Source organism: Mustela lutreola, chromosome 5, assembly GCF_030435805.1.
Source record: "Mustela lutreola isolate mMusLut2 chromosome 5, mMusLut2.pri, whole genome shotgun sequence".
NCBI classification, from domain to species: Eukaryota; Metazoa; Chordata; class Mammalia; order Carnivora; family Mustelidae; genus Mustela; species Mustela lutreola.
In genome coordinates, this window is record NC_081294.1 from 32,369,500 (window position 1) to 32,391,473 (window position 21,974).

The 21,974-nt window shown below is 35.6% G+C and overlaps 1 protein-coding gene across 4 annotated transcripts in view; it reads right to left on the bottom strand.

Moving 5' to 3' along the window:
• Positions 1-21,974, bottom strand: part of PRKAA1 (protein kinase AMP-activated catalytic subunit alpha 1) — a 33,577-nt gene continuing 11,603 nt past the window's right edge. For 2 of the 4 annotated variants that reach the window (XM_059173866.1, XM_059173868.1), the window contains 9 exons: positions 18,740-18,881; positions 16,989-17,082; positions 16,506-16,550; positions 12,959-13,103; positions 11,534-11,621; positions 8,767-8,991; positions 6,896-7,382; positions 6,657-6,783; positions 1-2,906 (listed from right to left, as the gene is read on the bottom strand). In XM_059173866.1, coding sequence (XP_059029849.1) covers positions 2,662-2,906; positions 6,657-6,783; positions 6,896-7,382; positions 8,767-8,991; positions 11,534-11,621; positions 12,959-13,103; positions 16,506-16,550; positions 16,989-17,082; positions 18,740-18,881 — 1,598 coding nt within the window. In that variant the 3' untranslated portion in view covers positions 1-2,661. The remainder of the gene's footprint in view (positions 2,907-6,656; positions 6,784-6,895; positions 7,383-8,766; positions 8,992-11,533; positions 11,622-12,958; positions 13,104-16,505; positions 16,551-16,988; positions 17,083-18,739; positions 18,882-21,974) is intronic. The other 2 variants (XM_059173867.1, XM_059173870.1) reach the window with 2 other exon arrangements.

The window sequence follows — 21,974 nt, forward strand, 5'->3', positions numbered from 1 at the left end:
TCAAAGTAAAAGCAATGGAGTTTATTTCAGTGAAATTAAATTAGATATATTAAGCTCCCATATCCCCCAACCTGTAGAAAAGTTCCTCTCGGTGAGAAATCATTTATTTTAATGGCAAAATTTTTTTACATATCAGTAAAATCTGTTATATTTAAAACTATGTATACAGTACATTTCTGGCAAAAACCTTATACATCTTTCAGTTGTCAAGACAAAGTAAAAATATGGTTGCAGAAAATCACAAAAAATATAAATTGCTGAAAAGATAATAAAAAAAGATTAAAAATCATTGCATTGACTCCCTTTATCTTCAGTTAGTAAGAATTTGCAGACTACAAATTTTTGAAAGTTCTGATGCAACCTTGACATATTCAACCAAAAGTTGTCATTTCAAATATCCCAGCTTAAAAAAGAATTTACTGCAATAATCTGTGCGTTTATCATACTATTTGTACAAGTGCAATATTTAAATATCTTCAAAATAAAATTCAGTAACTAAAAGGAATCACAATAACTTAATAAGAAGCAAAGTTTACAAAATTAACAATTTTTAGAAGGTCCTATTTAATTGGTTCCTCCTTTTGTTCTCCCGAACTCCCCTCAACAGCTTATAGAGACATTATGAAGATGCCTTAGTTATATACAAATTTGTAACTTTAAAAATACAGTCTTCTGTTCTTAACATCAGGAACATAATGCTGCATTTTACAGACCTTACATTAAGCCAATATTCCCCAAAACACGGGACCACATACAAGTTATAAATACACTTGTGAACTTATTATTTAAGTTGAACTCCTATTAGTTTATACAACTTTCAGATTCTAAGTTGAATAGAGAAGCCCTGGACAAAAAGAAACAAGTTTTGAATTCAGTGCACCTTTCTAGGGGCGCTGGAACCAAATCTACGACAGTTAAGCATGTAAGCTATCAAGACACTTGAGTACATTACTGTCTGAATGCATAGGTGCTCACTGTATTTGCCAAAAACATTTCTATAATACAAAGATATGAAATGAGAAATAAGATAGCTCTTTTGCAATGGAAAAATGATCGATACCAAAAAAATCAATACCTTGGAGTTAAAATAGTATAAGGCAATTATGGGTGATATAGTATTTTTTTATTATTAGCATACACAGGACACCAATTTTAACTGATATGACTTTAAATTTTCATTTACAACTATTACGAAATGCTTCTAGGAAAAAGGAAAGAGCAAGGAAAAGAAAATATAGAGATCGTACAAAGATATTTAACCATCTTTAGGCAGTTCCCATAATGCTACCTTTTAAAAAGTGACTAAAATCCAAAACGTATGTGACCATTTAGAAGCACTAACCAATCTGTTCCATATTATACTGAAATAATAATGTCCTATCTGACTAAGGAGACAGAACCAAATGCAATGTGTAAACTCACTGAATCCTAATTTGAAATAATGAGCTATGTAAGAAATTTGGAGGGCAACTGGGGCATGGTTGGATGACATTAGGGAACTACTAATTTTATGTTTTAGGAAAATGTCATTATTTTTAGGAAATGCTTGAAATGTTGAGGGTGATTACGTCAGCAACAGCCAAGTGGTTCAGGGGGAAAAAGCATACACACACACAAACACACACACACACACACACACATATACACAACTATATCTATATCTATAGATATAGATATAAACCAAACATGGCAAAACGTTGACCAATGTGGAATCTAAGTGGTAGATACACATGTGATCCAACCTACAGCCTTTCAATTTTTCTGTTTTTAAAAATGTTCACAATAAAATTTGGGAGAAAAAGTCGTATCTGAGCATTTAAACAATTTGTAAGAAATGTTCTTTCTGTGTGCTAAATCAATTTAAAAGATACATAACTGAATGACTAGAAACTTTTTATATACATTCAATACTGATATGAGCAGCGAACTTTGTGAGATTGACAAAAACATGATTTAGAGTATATGCAGCTCAGCTTTTATGACAAAAGAGATTTATATACAGAATATAGTAAGACAAACTAAGATTTACCTTAGTGCCTAGAGTATCTGAATATATAAGTTCTGTGCATTTTTGGACTTACCAAGCTAAAGAGAAAATTTTAATTGTATCTAATATCTTTGATGTGCTCACCAGATACTAAAAAATATTAAGGGAAGAGATATGGAGTAGTCATCCAGACTGTCACTACAGTTAGAAGATACTTGCTATTTAAGAAGATAAGGAGCCCCCAAAACAAAATCACCTATAAAGATCTCTGGGGATTCTAGGCAAATATTTATTGAATAAATTTATGAAGCAGTTATATAACACATCAACATGTAATAATATATGAAGGCCTTTATGGTAAATTAATATTCTACAAAGCCCTGTCTACACTAAATATAAAACAGCCAAATATCAAGAGAGCCTGAGAGACCTATAATTCATTGTGAATATTACATTATGCTATATGCCTACTGAACAATGAACAAAATTATCTAAATTCATTTTTGCACATTAGGCTTTTAACTATTAATCATATTCCAATTCCTGTGCAAACTGCATTCCAAAAGGCCAATCCTCAGTTATAATTAGGTATAACTTGATTATATATGGAAGCATTTGGCTATTATTTATTATGCATGCTTATTGCTATCAAAGAAATAAGCAAAGTTTTAGGTTTACTGTGCAAGAATTTTAATTAGATTTGCACACATCTCAAAAAATTCTATTGTGTGACTTCCAGGTCTCGGAGTTAAGTCAACAGGAGAAGAGTCAAGTGAGGTCATAGATGAGGTAAGAGAAGCTTCTGAGGATTTTCCTTGAGCCTCAGCATCTGAATCATTCCTTTGGCAAGATCGATAGTTGCTTACAGATCCCGATCTCTGTGGAGTAGCAGTTCCTGATTTGGCTTCAGTAATTTCATCTGGACAAAAAAAAATTTCAATGTATTATAATCCATGACACCCCCCAAAAGTTTAATAGCATTTAATTTGCTTCTTTCAGACCAATGACCAGCTACTAAAACCATGTTTATGCTGAATACTTTCTAAAATAGAGGTGATGAGTCTGTGTTAAAACCATTTGCCTTTTTTCCTTACAGTATGTATTCTCCTGATGGCTGATCAAGATTGGGTACAGTACACAGTTACTCATCAGTCTTGCAATCCAAAGCTAAAAGCCCAATAAACTAATAACCATGGGACTCAATAAACATCCTTCCCTAGTGATAAAAATTAATCCCTCTGTATTAAAATCATAGAATAAATGCACTTAAAATTTGGAAATAACACTGGAAATCATCTCATCCCACCCTTTGTTCTACTGATAAATAAATAGAAACCCCAGAAAGTGAAGTGACTTGCCATAGGCAATAAATGAACAGAGAGGTAAATCTAGAACCTGTATCTCCTATCATTTCAGTGCTTTTCACTCTCCCATTTGCTCTTCATAGTTAAGGTCTCATAGAAGAGAATGATTCTAACAAACAGAAATCAAGGAAAAACTAAAGTTGGAAACAGAGTACAAAAACAGTAAATGTTCAAAGTGCCTGGGTGGCTTTGTCAGTTAAGCATCTGCCTTCAGCTCGGGTCATGATCCCAGGGTCCTTGGATCGAGCCCTGCATCGGGTTGCCTGCTCAGCAGGGAGCCTGCTTCTCCTCTCCCTCTGCCTGCCGCTCCCTGCTTGTGTTCTCTCTCTCTCTCTGTCAAATAAATAAATAAATAAAATCTTTAAAACAAAACAGTAAATACCCATTCAACTGGCAAACTCAGAGGCTAATAAACCCAAGGTTATAAATCTGATCCAAATACAATGAGAAATATAAAATACATTCCATATCGCAGACAACATTAATATGTTGTTAGCGGATAAACAGCATCTGGACAGAGAGAGAAGCAGACAAACAGCTCTAGCCACTCTATCACCACTCAAACCTGTGTCTTTCTGACACTAAAAAGGTACTATCCTTTGGTTTATAAAGAAGACAAAAAACTCATAGGTAAATCTCATCTAACAGTTCCATATAACCTTAGACGAACAGAAGTAGTAATAAATCTTAATTCAATTGATTTGGCCAGTGAAGAACTGCTATATACTTGTACTTAATTAAAGGCTCTGCTGTGAGAGAACATATATATATAGTTATACTCTTTAATAATGCTGGGATAGAGTATTTACTTGAATTGTGAATCACCTGTGTTCCATCAGGCTTTTTAACAGATAACATAAATTAGTTTTTAAGAGTGTACATACATGGGAAATCTGAGTTAATATAAATTTCAGGGGTGCCTGGGTAGCTCAGTCAGTTAAATATCCAATTCTTGATTTCGGCTCAGGTAATGATCTCAGGGTCATGGGATAAACCCCACATAGGGCCCCATGCTCAGTGGGGAATTTGCTTGGTGTTCTCTCTCTCCCTATACCCCTTTCCCTCTTATTCTCTCTCTCTCTCAAATAAATAAATTTTTGAAACATTTTTTTTAAAAGATTTTATTTGCTTATTTGAGAGAGAGCATGATCAGGGGGAGCAGCAGAAGGAGAAGCAGCAGCAGACTTCCCACTGAGTAGGGAGCCCAATGTGGGACCAGATCCCAGGACCCTGAAATCATGAACTGAGCCAAAGGCAGACACTTAACCAACTGAGCCACCCATGCACCCCTAAATAAATAAATCTTAAAAAAAAAAAAAATTCAAACCATGTTTGGTATCACAACATTTATGAAAAGTCTATTATAATCTACTCATATATATATACACTGGCACACTGGCATACAAGGTATTTTTCCCATTTAAAAATAACAACAACAAAATAAAATTAAAAAAACGTCTGCTTTCTGCAATTAATAATTTGCCTCAACTTAATTGGTCTAAATAGTTAAGTATAGTTATATATAGCAAACTATACATAATGGTAATCAAAGATATATTTTCTAAGTACAGGTTTTCAAAATATTGAAACAGTAAAACAATAATGTTTCTTTAAAAAAAAACTCAAGAACGTACTTTAAAGATTTTATACTGCAGTAATGTCATCATTTTGATGACCAATTAAAATAAAATACCCCACTTAAAAAGTATGAATATTTCAGTGATTTGACCATCGATTGTCTCTGATTGTTTATGACTGTAGATAAACAGAAATGGACAACAATCTAAAATTAAAATTAACAACATCACTTTTAACTAATTATGACAGTTATCTTGAACATAAGATGCTTTAGTCCCAGGAATTCTTACACAGTGACTTCATATAAAAGTTATCTATTATTGGGGCATCTGGGTGGCTCAATCAGTTACACGTCTGCCTTCAGCTCAGGTCATGATCCCAGTGTCCTGGGATCAAGCCCTGCATCGGGGCTGGGCTCACTGCTCAGCAGGGAGTCTGCTTCTCCCTCTACCCACCACTCCCCCTGCTTGTATGCTCTCTCTCTTTCTCTCTGTCAAATAAATAAATAAAATCTTTTAAAAAAAAAAGTGGTTATTTAAGAACACTTTATTGAGAGACAGATAAAATTGGAATCCTGCAGCTCTCACAAAACTAATAAAGGATGCATATCTTTAATATGTCTCTAGCTTCAGGCTGGGAGCAAAAGACTGGGTGAGAGGAGAAAAATAACTGTTAAGTCCCTAACCTGTCCAAAACACTTCTCTCTCAGTCCCCTGCAAGCTTAATTGACAAATAATTTCTTGTTCTAGGAGCTACTAATCAAATCTGTTCACATTGCCTTATCAATCAACTCTAAAAGCTAACTGTACTTTAATTTTTAAATGAAAATTAAAAATATTAAATATCAAATATAAAAAATACTTAATAAAAAAATCAACGTTTATTTCCAAATAAAACATTTTATCTTACCAAAATGAACCACACCAAAAACCAGAAATGTGGCAGAAACTATCACTTTAGGATCAGATTGCATCTGGCTTTAAGATAATCTTAAAAGGACAATACACTGTAAGATTACAAGAAAAACACGATTCATAAATGCTGACATCACAGAGGCACAAAATCACATTTTATACTCCTTTGCTACTGAATTACTAGGAACAATCCAAGAAGCTTTGAAAGAGGTAAGCAGAGCCTCGATCGAGGCGGTTGTGTTCTCTCTGCTGTGAGCTTTCTCGCTACCTGAATTCAACTGGGTGAACCAGGAGTGGCCAAGTCAGGTCAAGATCCAAATCCAAACAAAGAAAAGATGACCGAGGGTCTAACCAGCATGTGGGTGCACAACCACCCAGGGAGAGCGACCGAAACAAGAGGAGGCACCACCTGAGAGTCAGGATGTTCTACTCATCAATGGAAGGCAACTGAAAGAGCATCTGTGGCTCAAGGACCGGGCCAGAAGCGGATCTCTAGGACCTGCCTCAGGCAAAGGCTGGGGGTGTAACTGAAGATGACCCTGACGTCATGGGGAGAAATCTGCCCTTTTCAGAGCCCATTAAAATGCCAGAAGCAGGTGAAGGACAGCCCCAGATTTAAACAAGACAAGCTGAAACGTGCTAACTACTCTTATGTGGGGGTACTTCACTGTGGAAATTCTCTCAATAAACCTTCTCCAAAAGGGGGGGAAAAAAAAAAGCAGCAGCAGCAGCTTCAAAAGAATCAAAGACTGAAAAGCCAATCAGGTAACAAGTCTAGTATGTCAACTATGTTATTTTGTGGGATGTACATACCGTCAATACTACGGAAATCCAGTAAGTATGTTCTACTGTCCACTTGGTATAACTGTAGGCTCATTTTGGAATATGTACTTGTCACAGGATTCTTCCTTCGAACACGCAAATAATAGGGGTTTACAACCTAGTGTATGGTATGGACAAAAACAAAATCAAAAGCAGTTCTTCTAGAAAACACTTTATAGACTACAGGTTTGCCAAATGTGCTTATAATGAGATTGCCCTTTCTTTCTTACCTTCCATTCATAATCCAGCTGTTTAATTGCCCTACAGACTTCTGCCATGATATCATTCGGTCGACTTTGACTCCTAATTCCCAAATGCCATTTTGCTTTCCTTACACCTTGATGTTTGGATTTCTGTGGATTTAATTCATCGAGGGTATGGCGTGCCCTTGGTGTTTCAGCAACCAAGAATGGTACTCTTTCAGGATGGGGCCGAGTCAAATGGTGATCATCAAGAAAAGAATCAGGTGGGCTTGTTGCCAAGTAAAAATCTTTGGCCTCATTCATTATTCTCCTGTTATCTATTATGAGGTGGTAGGCAACTGCCAAAGGGTCCTGGTGATTTCTGTTATAAAGGCAGCTGAGAACCTCCTCTTCTGAACACTCAAATTTTTCACATACTTCTTTTAAGGCTTCATCATCAATCATGGTTGAACTATATGATGGATCCTCCGGAAAAAGATATTTTGGAAGGTCTTGTTTAAACCATTCATGTTCCCTGAGAGAAAATGGCAGGGTCAGGAGGAGAATTTTGAGTAGAGATGAGACTGCAAGTAACAGTTTGGGGAGTTTAGGATATGAATTCATTTATATTTGTATTCATATTATATTTTCATTTTTTCAAACAGACTTTCCTCTTCTGGCTCACATTTCATTGTGTACACTGGAGGAAATGCTTCAACCTCCTTTTGGTTTTAAGGAGAAAGCAGTGCCGTACCAACAGGAAAAGAAATGCCTCCACTTTTATTTAAAGTTTTGGTACAAATGACTGACAAATAAATGACAAAGACCAGCTAATTTCCAGCTCAGAAAAATAATATATTCTGTGGCTTCATTATAATTCTCTTTTGATATAATGTCAGGTGAAAAAACCATAACAACAAAAACAGGTATCATTCACTGAATGCTTACCATGTGGCTGGTTTCAGGCTAAGTACTTACTGTACATTATCTCACTTCACAAAACAGTTCTATGACGATAAAAATATCTCTGCATTTTTAATGAAGGAACTGAGAGTTTCCTAACTTCATATATAAAAGGATATGTTTCACCTGAATTATGTCCAAAACTGCTAAAACTAGAAACATCAAAAAAGCAAAACACTCAAAAGAATAAGGACTATCTTCTGGGTGACAGAATTAGAGATCATTTTAGTTCTCTATTTTTTGGGTGTCTTCTAAGTCTTTTTCAGTTGTCACACATTACATTCAAATTGGAAAAAATATGTAAAACACAAGAAAAAGGATCTCTCACTTAGATATTTTAAATTTTAGAGAATGATTTGTCCTTTTCCACTGGTGGTGGAACATGCCCTTCCATATTAAACTTATAAACCAGTAATTTCACATGTGATTTAGTATGTACTAGCCCAAAATTACACCTTAAATTAAAATTCTTTATAACTTGAAATGAACAAAAGAAGAAAAGAGTAATTCAAAAGATCAGAACTCAAACAGCGAAACAGAAATTTACTACTACTGAAAAGTATTAATCCTAATGAGAATACATGAAAGTCAAATATGAGGCATACTACAGAAAATCTTGAAGAGTCACTACAAATGTAAATCTCACCAGGGTCCTTTTTACTTCACACTAGTGGTTTTTTCAAATTTAAAAACAAATACAATATTCATTGTTACAATTTCAAAAGAAAGATGCTAAGTGAAAAAGCAAAAGCCCTCCTTACTACTAATCTTCTTTCCCTAAGGTGCCTGTTCAGTGTGTATTTTTAAATTCCAAAATAAAATAAATGTGCCTATATGCTGTATTTTTTAATATAAAAATGGCATTATGTTGTACATACTGTCCTGCAACTTTTTCTTTCACTTAACTTGTATCATTGAAACTATTAGATCTGATAATCTCCAAGCTGCATTATTACCTGATATCTTTGATTGTGGCCCTCTTCATGGGATCCACCTGTAGCATATGTTTCAAAAGGCTAATCACAGACGGATTTAAATACTGAGGGGTATAAAAGATCCCATCACATATCTTCTTAAAAAGAGTTGGCACATGATCATCATCAAATGGAAGGGTTCCACATAATAAAGCATAGAGAATAACCCCACTGCTCCATATATCTACCTCTGGACCTGCATACAATCTGTAACAGGACACATTAATTGGATTATGTAATCATTAGAAACTTGAGAGTCAATCAATCAAAAATTTTAAATATGGATACTTTATAAAGCATTATTAGAGTGTGGTTTCTATGATCATCGCTACACACTACACATAAAAATTCTATACTAATTCTATCAGTATCATCTTTGAAAACAAAAGTCAAGAATTTTTTAAAGTTTAGACTATAGCTAAAATTCCGTTCTTACTACCTTTCTGTGGTCCTTATAACATCAGTTAAGAATGTTCTTTAGTGACAACTCTAAACCCACTTCTCCCAATAGCCCAAGACCTCCTACCGAGGCAAAAAGGACCTGAGGCTGTGGAAGAAAGCCCATCAGACTGGTTCACAGAAGATTCTAAACTGATATTTGCAATACAATGTAGCCAACTGACTTAACTATGGAAGGCTGTTAGCTCAGTCTGGTTTTGGGGAAAGGAGGTCTATAAACTGATGAAATAAATTGTTGAACTGATCCACAAATACTGCTTTGAGTAAAAGTTCCCACGCATCCAGACCTCACAGGAAGACCTATCCAAACTGAAAAAGGAGACTTCATTAATGACCCACGTATATATGCATATTTGTAATACATTTCTTCTATTTAATTAACACTACCACAAGGTCTTGAACTGTTTTCTTCCAAAACAATTTACATGACACAAATGAAGTAATTTAAAAGCGTTTTTTGAACATTAAGCTGATATAAAAAGATAATGATGAACCTTGATAAATTTAAAATTAAATACTTCTGCCTTATTCATAGCCATGCCTTTACCCAAATATAATTTCTCTGAGCAGACTAGGCAAGCAAGCTTATGAAAACAGACAGAAAATACCATAGTATATCTGCATTGTGAATTAGAATGTGAATCAAAGAGGATTTGAGTATAAAGTAATTAAAAGTTAATTACAAAAATTAGTAAACCTAACTCTTCAATTTTTGTAGGAGAGTGAAGAACAATTACTTTTTTTTTTTTAAGATTCCATCCATTTATTTGACAGAGAGAAAGATCACAAGTAGGCAGGGAGGCAGGCAGAGAGGGGCGGAGGGGCAGGGAGCAGGCTCCCTGCTGAGCAGAGAGCCTGACGTGGGGCTGGATCCTAGGACCCTGACATCATGACCTGAGTCCTAGGCAGAGGCTTAACCCACTGAGCCACCCAGGTGCCCCAAGAAAAATTACTCTTCAAAAAATTCAATTTTCCTGCCATCTAAGCTATGTACTGTACAAAGATCCTCATGCTCTCTCTCAATGCTGATGGCCAATAATTAAGAGGTTAGAATTCTTACAATACTGTAGTCTCTAGAAGATTTAAAAATGAAAAATTCAAAATAAAGAGGTCTGAAGATTTTAGCATACTTCAGTCCAATTCCCCAGGACACCTTACCATAAACATAAAGCTACTACAAAATGCCTTTCTATCAGGGCCACCTGGGTGACTCAGTCAAATTAAGCATCCGACTCTTATTTTGCTTCAGCTCATGATCTCAGGGCTCTGGGAACGGGGCTGCGCTCAGTGGGGAGTCTGCTTAAGGATTTCTCTCCCTCTCCCCCTACCCCACCCTCAACTCATGCATGTGTGTGCACTGGCTCACACACTCTGGATTGTGCACGCTCTCTGTAAAATAAGTAAATATATCTTTAAAAAAATGCCTTCTATCTGAAAAATTAAAGGTATACATTACAGGTTTAACTCTTCACCTAAGTAAACCATTTCTAACTAGTAGGTTATTTCTATATTCAAATTTTTAATGTGTGACCTCTAAAAGTTGCTGGTGTTAGGATCTGTGAGCTGCTGTGGCTCAGTCAGTTGGGCCTCTGCCTCTTGATTTTGGCTCAGGGCTCGATCTCAGGTCTTGATTCTTGAGATTGAGCCCCCCCTGCACCATCAGACGCCATGCTCTGCAGGGAGTTTGCTTAGGATTCTCTCTCACCCTCTCCCCTCTCCAATCTCACATGCACACAAGCACATGCTCTCTCTCTAAAATAAATAAATCTTTTTTTTTTTTTAAAGATTTTATTTATTTGTCAGAGAGAGCGAGAGCAAGCAGACAGACAGAGTGGCAGGCAGAGTCAGAGGGAGAAGCAGGATCCCCGCGGAGCAAGGAGCCCGATGTGGGACTCGATCCCAGAACCCCGGGATAATGACCTGAGCTGAAGGCAGCTGCCCAACCAACTGAGCCACCCAGGCATCCCTAAAATAAATAAATCTTTAAAGAAAAAGAAACCTGCTAGTTTTAAACCCTCAATTTCTTCTACTGGGGGAAAAAGTGAGACATATTCTCATCTAACTACTTTATATACAGTATTGACTTCCAAACCAATATTCTCTTCTATAAATGGAATCCTTAATTCTTACTCACTTATGTTTTAGTCTTAAAACATAACACTTTCTGGATAAGGAAAGAATAAGCCTTACATGTCTTTCCTTTCACTAGAATTTACTATAGATAGATAAATCTAAGAGAAAAAGACAATTATAAATGTACTGGGGTGGAAGAAACAGTGTCAAATACTACCTTCCTGAAATTACTTCTGGGGCAGCATAATTGGGTGAGCCACAACTTGTTCTTAAAAATTCACCATCTGACATCATGTTTGAAAGACCTGAAAATGCACAAAACCAACTATTCAAGACTTTCCAAGGACAAAAATAAAAATAAAACTCCATTAAACAATAAAATTTAATTTGCATTAAAGTGATAAATCATCATTTTGTCCTTTGTTTCAACAAATTCTGACTTTACTATTCCCAAATATTTTGCCATTATGTCCTAAAATTTGTAATCTATTTCACTATTTAAAGTTAGTGCATTATTGGAATTTAATGAGCATATATTAAGCTACTGGTTATTCTGCTTACTAGAATAAACTTGGCATATTTAAATTTATTAATATAGAAACTACTAGGAAAAAATGTACAACAGATGAGTAGAAGAATTAAAGTTCAAAGTTTCTATTAACCCCTGTTCTGATTCTTTAAAAAAGAAATAAAAAAACATTAACTTTGAATATCAAAGCTTCCGCACAGTTTTACTCCAAGAAGAAACCTCTGCCTCCTCAAAAATGCACTAAATAAAAATAATCATGACCGGAGCACATGGCTGGCTCAGTTGCCAGCATGCAGCTCTTACACTCAGGACTGTGAGTAAAAGCCCCAGGTTAGGTATAGAGATTATTTAAAAATAAAATCTTAAAAAAAAAAAAAGAACAAAACAAATAATCATCATCATGACAACTGAGGAATAAGGAAGTCAAATAAGTCAGTCAATTACAATAGCAGCAGCAAATCAGTAGCTCAGAGCTGACACTGCTCAATGAATCTCTAAAGATTATAATACATATATCCAAAACTGAGGAAAGTAGTTATAACAATCTCCTCTGATTTGAACTGAAGCTAAGCAAAAGAGAGTTGCAGATATTCATTTTCTTAGATTTAATAATGTCAGTGGCAACTTACATAGAAAATAAAGGAAAAATAAATTCATTGTTGACAATCAAAATAATATTCCTCCAGCTGAAATTATGCTTTCCTATCATTTAAAATATTTTACTTTTTTAAAAAATTTTGTTCATATAATTTACCTCTGGCTTTCAGAGTCTGAGTAGCTCCATTCCAATCTCTTTCCTCTTGCTCTATACTTGATCAAAGGAATACACTGGAAATAAGGTTGCTAACTTCTTCACAGATAGTCGCAAATCAAATGATGCTTCTAAGGCTGCCTACTTAAATTATTTACCCATTGTCATAAGACTCAATTTTTAAAACATAAAGCTAAGAAGAGAATTCCTTATGTCTTCTTTTTGTATGTTCATAGACAAAATGATGAGGATACACTATTTTGGGGTACTCAATCCATTGTGCAGAAGTAAAAATTATCTGAAGAATGCTATAGATGTTTGTTAAACATAATGGATATGGGAAACTATAAAAATCTCCTTACCAAAATCAGCTATCTTTGCATTCATGTGTGCATCAAGCAGGACATTTTCAGGCTTCAAATCTCTATGGACCACCATATGCCTGTGACAGTAATCCACACCAGAAAGGATCTGTTGAAACAGGCGCCGACTTTCTTTCTCATCCAGCTAAGAAAAGTAGAGAGGCATTTTAAAGATATGTTTTTCAGAAGAAATTCTTCTACCTACAATTCTCCAACCTATAAGACTGTCAAAATGCACGAAACCTCCTCCCGAGATACTTTTGAAATGGGGACAAGATGGATATATACAGCACAAAATGCTAAGAGGACCCTGGAATCCAAATCAGTAACTTGACTTTCTATTACCATTCTTCCAAATACATTTTAATAGCTTGCTTTCCTCTGTATGTCATGCGCGATGTCAAATAGTTTCAATTTCTACCTGAAACTAAACCTATTTTCTCTCCTATAAATTGGATATGTTTAATCCTTCATTCCTTTAACAAATATTTATTGAACATCTTCAATGTGCCATGCACTGTTTCAGGCACTCAAGATATAGCAGTGAATAAAACAAAGACCCTCATCTAGTTGATGAAAATAGACAATAAAGAAATAAATATAACATCAAGGAGTGTTTTAAAGAAAAAGCAGAATAAGGGCACAAAGAATTATGCTGGTATGGATGATAATATTTTAGACTATATGAGGAAGTAACATTAAAGATTTTTAATGAATTAGTGAGCAACCAAATTATATGTCCTCAAAAAAAGACATTTAATTTTAACATAAAAAACCTTTTATTAATTTCTTCTATAAGATATAAAAAACATGTATCTTTAAGTCTGTTTTCTGAAAAAAGTTATGTAGCAACTAACATTTTTAAAAATATTCTTTAAAAAGTTCTCAGGGACGCCTGGGTGGCTCAGTTGGTTAAGCAGCTGCCTTCGGCTCAGGTCATGATCCCAGCGTCCTGGGATCGAGTCCCACATCGGGCTCCTAGCTCAGCGGGGAGCCTGCTTTTCCCTCTGCCTCTGCCTGCCATTCTGTCTGCCTGTGCTCGCTCTCTCCCCCTCTCTCTCTCTGATAAATAAATAAAATTAAAAAAAAAAAATAAAATAAAAAAAAATAAAAAAAAAAAATAAAAAGTTCTCATACAAAAAAACTTCTCATTCCATTTATCCATATTTTCTTACTTTATGATTCTTTTCCCCAGGAATAATTACCATTACTTGGATGAGCCTGCACCAAGAAGTAACATTTAATAAACAGCCTATTAATTCTCTAGACAAAGGACTCTAATATGCAATTCTCTAACAGAGGCCACAAATTAGCATTCTAAAACCAGACTTCTATACTTCACAAGGCATGGACAATCTAGGAGAAAAGATAAACTTAATTTCTTTTGAAAGCAAAATTAAAACTATTGAAGTAGTATGGATACCCTTCTTCTAGAGAAAATAACAATGTGTTAGCAATCTCATTTATTTCTAGAAGAAATGTAGGTTCGCTTTTTTAATACAACTTTATGTCAAATATACTAAATGAACATAAGAATGTGTTCTAAATGTCAAAGAAAACTGATTAAACAAAATATAACAGGTAAACCAAAGAGGCTACAAAAATTAAAATTATACTATATTGACAATAAATACAATACAGAAGATAAAGGAAGGGAAGTCTACAAAAGAGTATTAGAAAAGTTAAAGCCTATTTCCAGTTAAACATGGCAGATTAAACCTTCTGTCTCCACACTTTGAAACACTTTAACTTAGCAAAAGTGTTTTAACAAAGACAAAAAAAAAAGTGTCTTAGCAAAGACAAAAAGAGCAAGAGAAATGACAACAGTAATCAAGAGGAGTCAGTGAGCATTAAGGAGGACACTTGATGTCATGAGCCCTGGGTGTTATATGCAACTGATGAATCACTAAATTCTACCCCTGAAACTAATTAATACACTGTATGTTAACTAAATTAAATCTAAAAAAAATTTTTTTTAAAGAGGAATCCCTAAACTGTAGAATAGATGAATAGTGATACAGACTTCACCAGAGAGAGCTGAACCCTAAGCCCACAGGGTGGAAACCAATAGTAAACTAGCCTGCACACACAACCCTGGAAAAGCTTAGAACCCTTGGGAATTTGGGAAGGGAGGAAGGAGAGGAGACCTGATATCAGGACAGTTGGTTAAAAAAGAAGTTTTAAACTCACCCCAACCAGTAAATGAGACCCATGATTCACTCTTTAGGAACCAGAGGCAGGGATGAAGCACCAGAAGGAAAACATGGGGATTAAGTGGAACTCAAATACTAACTACTGAGACTTGCGGGCCTCTTCTCAATTCAGCTTTCAGAATACTGAGGAAAAAGCTAATACCCTCAAGGAAATTGGAAGGTTTCTTCTGGAGCAACTTTCTGATCTAAGGAAAATATCTGAAATCATGGACATTTGGTATACCCCAATAAAATGGACAGATCCCTACCTGTTCAACCAATGGGAAGGACCACCAATCAGTAAGTTCCACCTAACATGAGCTTGGCATTTAGCACCTCACTCAAATATAAGTGGACAACCAAGAATCACCAGACATCTGAGGAAGGGCCATGTACAAAACACCAAGGCCAGTAAAATGGAGCACAGAAGGTACAGTAACAATGCAGGAAATAGATGAAGACTTAATCACACACAAGAACTGTTGACTCTTAACTATAGAGAACAAACTTATGGTTACCAGAGGGGAGAGATGAGTGGGAGTAAGGGGGGGGGACAGGTGAAATGGTGATGGGGATTAAGAGCACACTTATCATGATGAGCACTGAATAATGTACAGAATTGGTGAATCACTGTATGTATATCTGAAACTAATATAACAGTGTATGTTACTTATACTGGAGTTAAAATTAAAAACTTAAAACAAAAACCTAATTGTCATCCTCAGATAAGATTATTGTATCTATGGAGAACTAGCTATTTAAAACAAAGTTAGAAAACAAGAAAGATCTTTGAAATAGAAAATATGACAGCTGAACTGTTAGTATACAACAAGTAAAAATTGAAGAAAATTCCCATGATGTAAAGCAAAATGATCAAGAAATGACAAATGGAAAAGATAAGAAAACAAGATACCAATTCAACTTGTGCCTGTTTCCATTTTTCCAGGCATAACATGGTGGGGGGGGGCGGGTGTTAGTGAACAAAGAAGTGGAATACCTGAAAACTGAAATGAACCATGTCAAAAAATGGTAAAATCAAAATTAACTTGGTTATTTAATGAGCTTGGTTTTGATAAAAGTAAACAGATATGCTATATAGAACAAATGAATGATATAAAGAATTTTAGCTTGAGAGGGGAAAAAAATGGCTTCTTATTGCTAGATATAGGTCTCCTAGAAAGAGGTTTTAGCATACCACATAACCTGGGATGAGAAAATACATGGGCGGGGGGCGGGGAGACGCTGGTGAAGGGGGTGGTGGCAGTGTTCATTTTTTGGGTCTGTAACTTAAGATACTGCTCCAAATGCCTTTTAAAGTTCCTTCCAACTCTAAATTCTTTAAGTCTAATTCCTACCTCCTTCATGGAGCCTGTTCTTACTATTCCAGGTACATCAGATTTCTGAAACCAAAAAACGAATGCAATTTAAATGTGGCTAGGGTTGACTACCAAGGCCTAGATCTTTAAGAATTAATATATTTTGTAAGGATTAAATATATAATTCAAGATATATGTTACAAGTATTTCTATACCCCAAAGCACGAGTTGGAAGACTATGAGTTCTGGGGTCTCAATCCAATTCTGTCATTAATAAATCAAGTGATCTACAGTTAAAAACATAAACTGTGTATCCTGGCTTCCACATCTGTGTAAGCAGGCTAAGGAAGTAATCTTTAAGGTCTTTCCTAACTCTAAATAGTCTGACTCTAGACAAATATATGACTAAGGGAACTGATTATTAAGTAGACCTCTTAACAAAATCGCTTTCTGACATCTTGAAGCTAGTAAGGAAGAAGGGGAGTTACAAAATATATACAGGATTAAATCAGAACTGCTTACCCTTCCATTTTTACAGATATAATCAAATAGCTCTCCTCCTGAGACATATTCCATCACCATGAAAATATCAGATGGTGTACTGATGACCTGGTACCTGGTGAGAGAAAACATTATCTACCAATATTAAAACATGTATATTCATCCATTCAGTAAATGTTTACTAAGCGCCTATAATACAGCAGGCACTGTGCTAGAAGCTGGGAAAACTGCAGGAACAAAACAAATTCTCTCCCTTCATGGAGTTCATGTTCCAGGAGCCAGGAAACAGACACTATATGAATAAGCAGTATCTCAGGTGGTGGAACATGCTATGAAGAGAAACAAAGCAAACTAAGGGGAATCGCTCATACGGTGGGTTTAAGGGAGGACTCTCTGATAAAGTAACATTTGACCAGAACCTGACAGAAGGAAGCAAACCACACCATGATCTGGAAGAAGGTGTACCAGGCAAAGAGAACAGCAAGTGAAAAGGTCCTGAGGGAGAAACCTGCCTGGCATGTTTGAGGAATGGAAAGAAGGCTAGAGCAGAGTGAGCTGGCAGAGACAAACAGGATATAGAGTCAAAGAGGTAATTGGAGACCAGAGGAAAGAGAACCTTACAAGCCAGAATGAAGCTTTGGCTTCTACTCTAAGGGAAATGCAAAGCTATTGAAGTTTTTAAGCAAACTAATCATGTGGTCTGATCTATTAAAAGGGTAACTTTACTTTATGGCAGCAACGTGAAGAATTGACTGTGGATGGTATAGGGGAAGCAAGAGGCTACTGCAGGAGTCCATGAGAGAGATGATGGTGGCTCAGACGAGGTTGATGACAATGAAGGAACTGAGAAACATTCAGATCCTAGATCTATTTTGAAGAAAGAGATGGAATGGATGGTAGGAAGTGAGAGAAACAACAAATTTAGGGATGGGTCCTATGTTTCTGCCCTGAGGAACTTGATAGTAACTCAGAGGGTGAAAACTGTGTGTAAGAGCAGGTTTGGGGGAGGGTAACAGAAAGTTCAATTCTGGCATCCAAATGGAGATGCGGAGTTGGCAGTGGGTGTATGAAACTGGGTTCAGGGAAGAGGTATAAAAGCAGGAAAGGTGTACTAAGGGGTCATCAGCACCCATACGCACCTTAAAACCATGGTACCTCAGCAAATGAGAAGAGGTGAGAGTGAAACAAATTTGGAGCCAGCCAGGTCAGTATAAAAGCCTTAGCATTGTAAGTGACAGCCCGCATAAGAAAACGGAGCAATAAATAAGTTCTATACAGACCTACAATTGGCAACTGTAAAACCACCATAATACTACTACTGCCCCTCTGTATACTGGATTGCTGAAATTCTATCATTTGTTATTTGCTTTATCAGATATAAGCAGCTTGGGGAAAAACCCTTTCTACTGCCTTTCTCTTGTCTCTAGTGAGGCTAAATGACATGATATGAAATGTGGAGGTCAACATTTTCTACTAGCGAATCACTGTTGTTTCTACAGCAATAGGGGTACAGAAAGTGATTGATCAGACAGCATGTCCAGAAGATAAGAAAGAACGAGAAAGTTAATAGCTGATAAGCACAAGGGCAAAACATGGATATAGGTTTAAGTGACCATGAATGGGGTTAGATAAATACATGAACAGGCATAAGTTTTAAAACCTTGAGAGATGATTCAAGAAATGTCAGTCATCTTTCTCTCTTGTCAGATTAAGCAGGTTAACAAAAATGATTAAAAAATGATATGACTATATTTAATATAATCAGCTCTTACAGTTTAATTATATGAGGATGCCTGAAAAGCTTGAGGTTCTGAATTTCTCTGCGGATTTTTCCTACCACATCAAGGCTTCGAATCTTCTGTCGATTCAGTATCTTCACAGCAACTTTATGCCCAGTCAACTCATGTTTGCCAACTGTAGGAAAAATAATTTTAACAAATTAGTGCCAGACTTGATTAATAACATTTTAGATGTATTCTAAGAGTAGTAATCTCCAAAAATACTGAGCAAATTTAAGTTCCTTTCAGTTCTGCCTGATTTGCCCCTAAATGTTTACATGTCCAAGAGTGATTAAATGGGAGAATACATAGGAAATTGATAATGGTGGTTCTTTCAGAAAGGGAAACTAGAAAACTAACTGAGAAAGAAAAGAGATTTCCCTTTTGCTGTATACCTTTTGTCCTTTTAAATTCTTACTTATTTTTTAATAATTCTATTATTATTTTAAATTCTTACTTATTTGAACTTCAAAAAAAAAAAAAACCCACACAATTATTTTCTTCTGGTGAACAGGTCTATGGATTTTAACATAAAGAAATTGGTAAAGCCCATTAAAATTAAATACAAACAGTTTCATCATCCCAAAAACTCCCTGATGCTACCAACACACTTCCCCCATCCATAACCTTTTGAACCTTTCAAATTTCCATTCATGAACATGCAGTTTCTATTTTTAAGAACAACAACCAAAAAAAAAAGTGATTTTCTTTCAATTTGAATGCTAGGCTCAGATAATTAATGGTGATAACAGAATTTATTCTCCAAAAATTTAGCTTCTATTTGCCTTTTCTCAAGAACCCACCAGAGAATATATATTCTACCAAAAACAGGAAAATAAGCCAAGAACATAATATCCAGTAAAGAAGGGACCCAGTACAGGAGAAAAACTAAGAGAATCCCCAATATATGGTAATGAGACAAAGTCCTAGGTAACAGATGTGTAGAAGGCTTAGAGACAACAAATCTGGACAGAAATGTGACAGAGGATCCAAGACAGCTGGGGGAAGGGGAGACTAATAAATTATCTTACAGGTTTGAAAGTATTGTATTGAGAAAGATTTTGACAAAGGCATTTGAAGAAACAGGGACATTCAGCCTTAGGTTCAAAGAAAACTAAACGAATGGAAAAAACAAGGTAATTTAATAACTCCAGGAAAAATTATAAAGAAAATAGTCACAGATTTGGATTGGCAAATAAGTCTTTACATAGTCACAATTATTAAATGCTAAATATGGATTTTTTTAAGTATGATATAATTATATTAGGAGAATGACAGTGTAGAGGAAAAGGTGTAAGAGAACTGAAATCCTTATGTACCACAATAGAAAGTCAACAACAACAAAATCCATCAATAAGAATTAAGAAATAGCTTGTGTGCATGCATAGGTCAATTAGAAATATGGAAGTTAAAAAAAAAAACAAAAACAAAACACCACAACCTAGAGGTAAATACTAGAAGAAAAGAGTTGAGGGTAAAGGTAAGGAATTCTGTTTTATAACTATACCTCTTAGCATTAGTTGACTTTTTGAAATATACATGTATCAAGTTTTGTTTCTGGGTTTTTTGTTTTTTGTTTTTTATTTTCTGTTTTTAAATAAGTGACTTAGGGGATTAGCTTTTTAGGAAGAAAATGTTCTCTTCTAAATTAGGACATAGCTTGTAAGACCAATAGCTGAGAGCTTTCCCTGGCAATCTTTGTAATTACCAGCTGAAAAGCAAAGATAATGATAAATAAGAAATCCCTTCTTATTTATGTTTGTTATGTACTAAACTGTGTCTCCCCCAAAATTCATATGTTGATACCCTAATCCTGGTCTCAGAATAAGACAGTATTTAGAGACAGGGCCTTTAAAGAAATGACTATTAAAATGAAACAGTTTTGGTAGGTCCTAATCCACCCTGACTCATGATATCCTTCTAAGAGGAAATCTGGACACACGGAGAGACAGCAGGGTACACACAGGAAACTGTGTGAGGACACAGGGAGGAAGCCACAATCTGTGAACTAAAGAGAGGCCTCAGAAGGCACCAACCATACTGAAATCTTGATCTCAAACCTTTAGCCTCCATACTGTGAGAAAATATCTGTTGTTAAAAGCCATTCAGGGGCGCCTGGGTGGCTCAGTGGGTTAAAGCCTCTGCCTTCGGCTCAGGTCATGATCCCAGGGTCCTGGGATCGAGCCCCACATCGGGCTCTCTGCTCAGCGGGAGTCTGCTTCCTCCTCTATCTCTGCCTGCCTCTCTGCCTACTTGTGATCTCAGTCTGTCAAGTAAATAAATAAAAATCTTTAAAAAAAAAAAAAAAAAAAAAAGAAAGAAAGAAAAAGCCATTCAATCTGCAGTATTTTGTTATGGAAACCCTTAGCAGATTGATACAATACTTCTTACTATTTCCAAGTAGAAAACTCAACACTGGTATTTTAAACTTACGTTTAAAATATTATTTTACACCAAGAATTTGTCTTTTTTATTCCAATCTAATTAGGCTTTCCCACTTAATCTGGGATTTGGGATGGAGCTGAGCCTGCCCACCCTTTAAAAACCCTCAAGGATTATGAACCACTGCAGGTTTTTAAAGCAGGGGAGCAACAAGATAATTAAATTATCTTTCTAAAAGACAAAAGACTCATTGCTTGCTCCTCACTCACTATGTGCTCTTGATGATTTAACAATAACAAGCATAGAATTATAGAAACTAAAGAGAACTCTACAGAACTTCAGGTCCAATGGTTTTCAACAATTCAACATTTTCCCCCAACAGGCCAACCAAGATAATGAGTGATGGGCTCTTCTGCCCCCCAAGACACCCCCTGCAGTTGAGAGAGGCAGGGGATGGGGTAATTCCTCATTACTTTGAATTTTTTTTAAGCATTTGCTACTTTCCCTAAATGTTTTAATTAATAATATTAAATCCGAGGTTAGATTATACAGATATTTCACATTTGGTGAAAAAACTCTTTGTTAAGTAAGACTCAAAGAAAAGTATTTAAGTCAGAGTAAGTCTGAATCCTTTTCAAAAATATGATTTACCACCTAAGTTTACCTTCCATTTTGTCCAGATTTTTTAACCTGTACAATCCTTCTATAATGCAGATCTTTTCAGAAAATGAGCAAATGTGTAACTGCACCATAGTCAACTCTCAGAATCAAAAACTCACAGAATCAAAAAATTTTTAAACTACTACAATGTGGGGACACCTGAGTGGCTCAGTCGATTAAGCCGCTG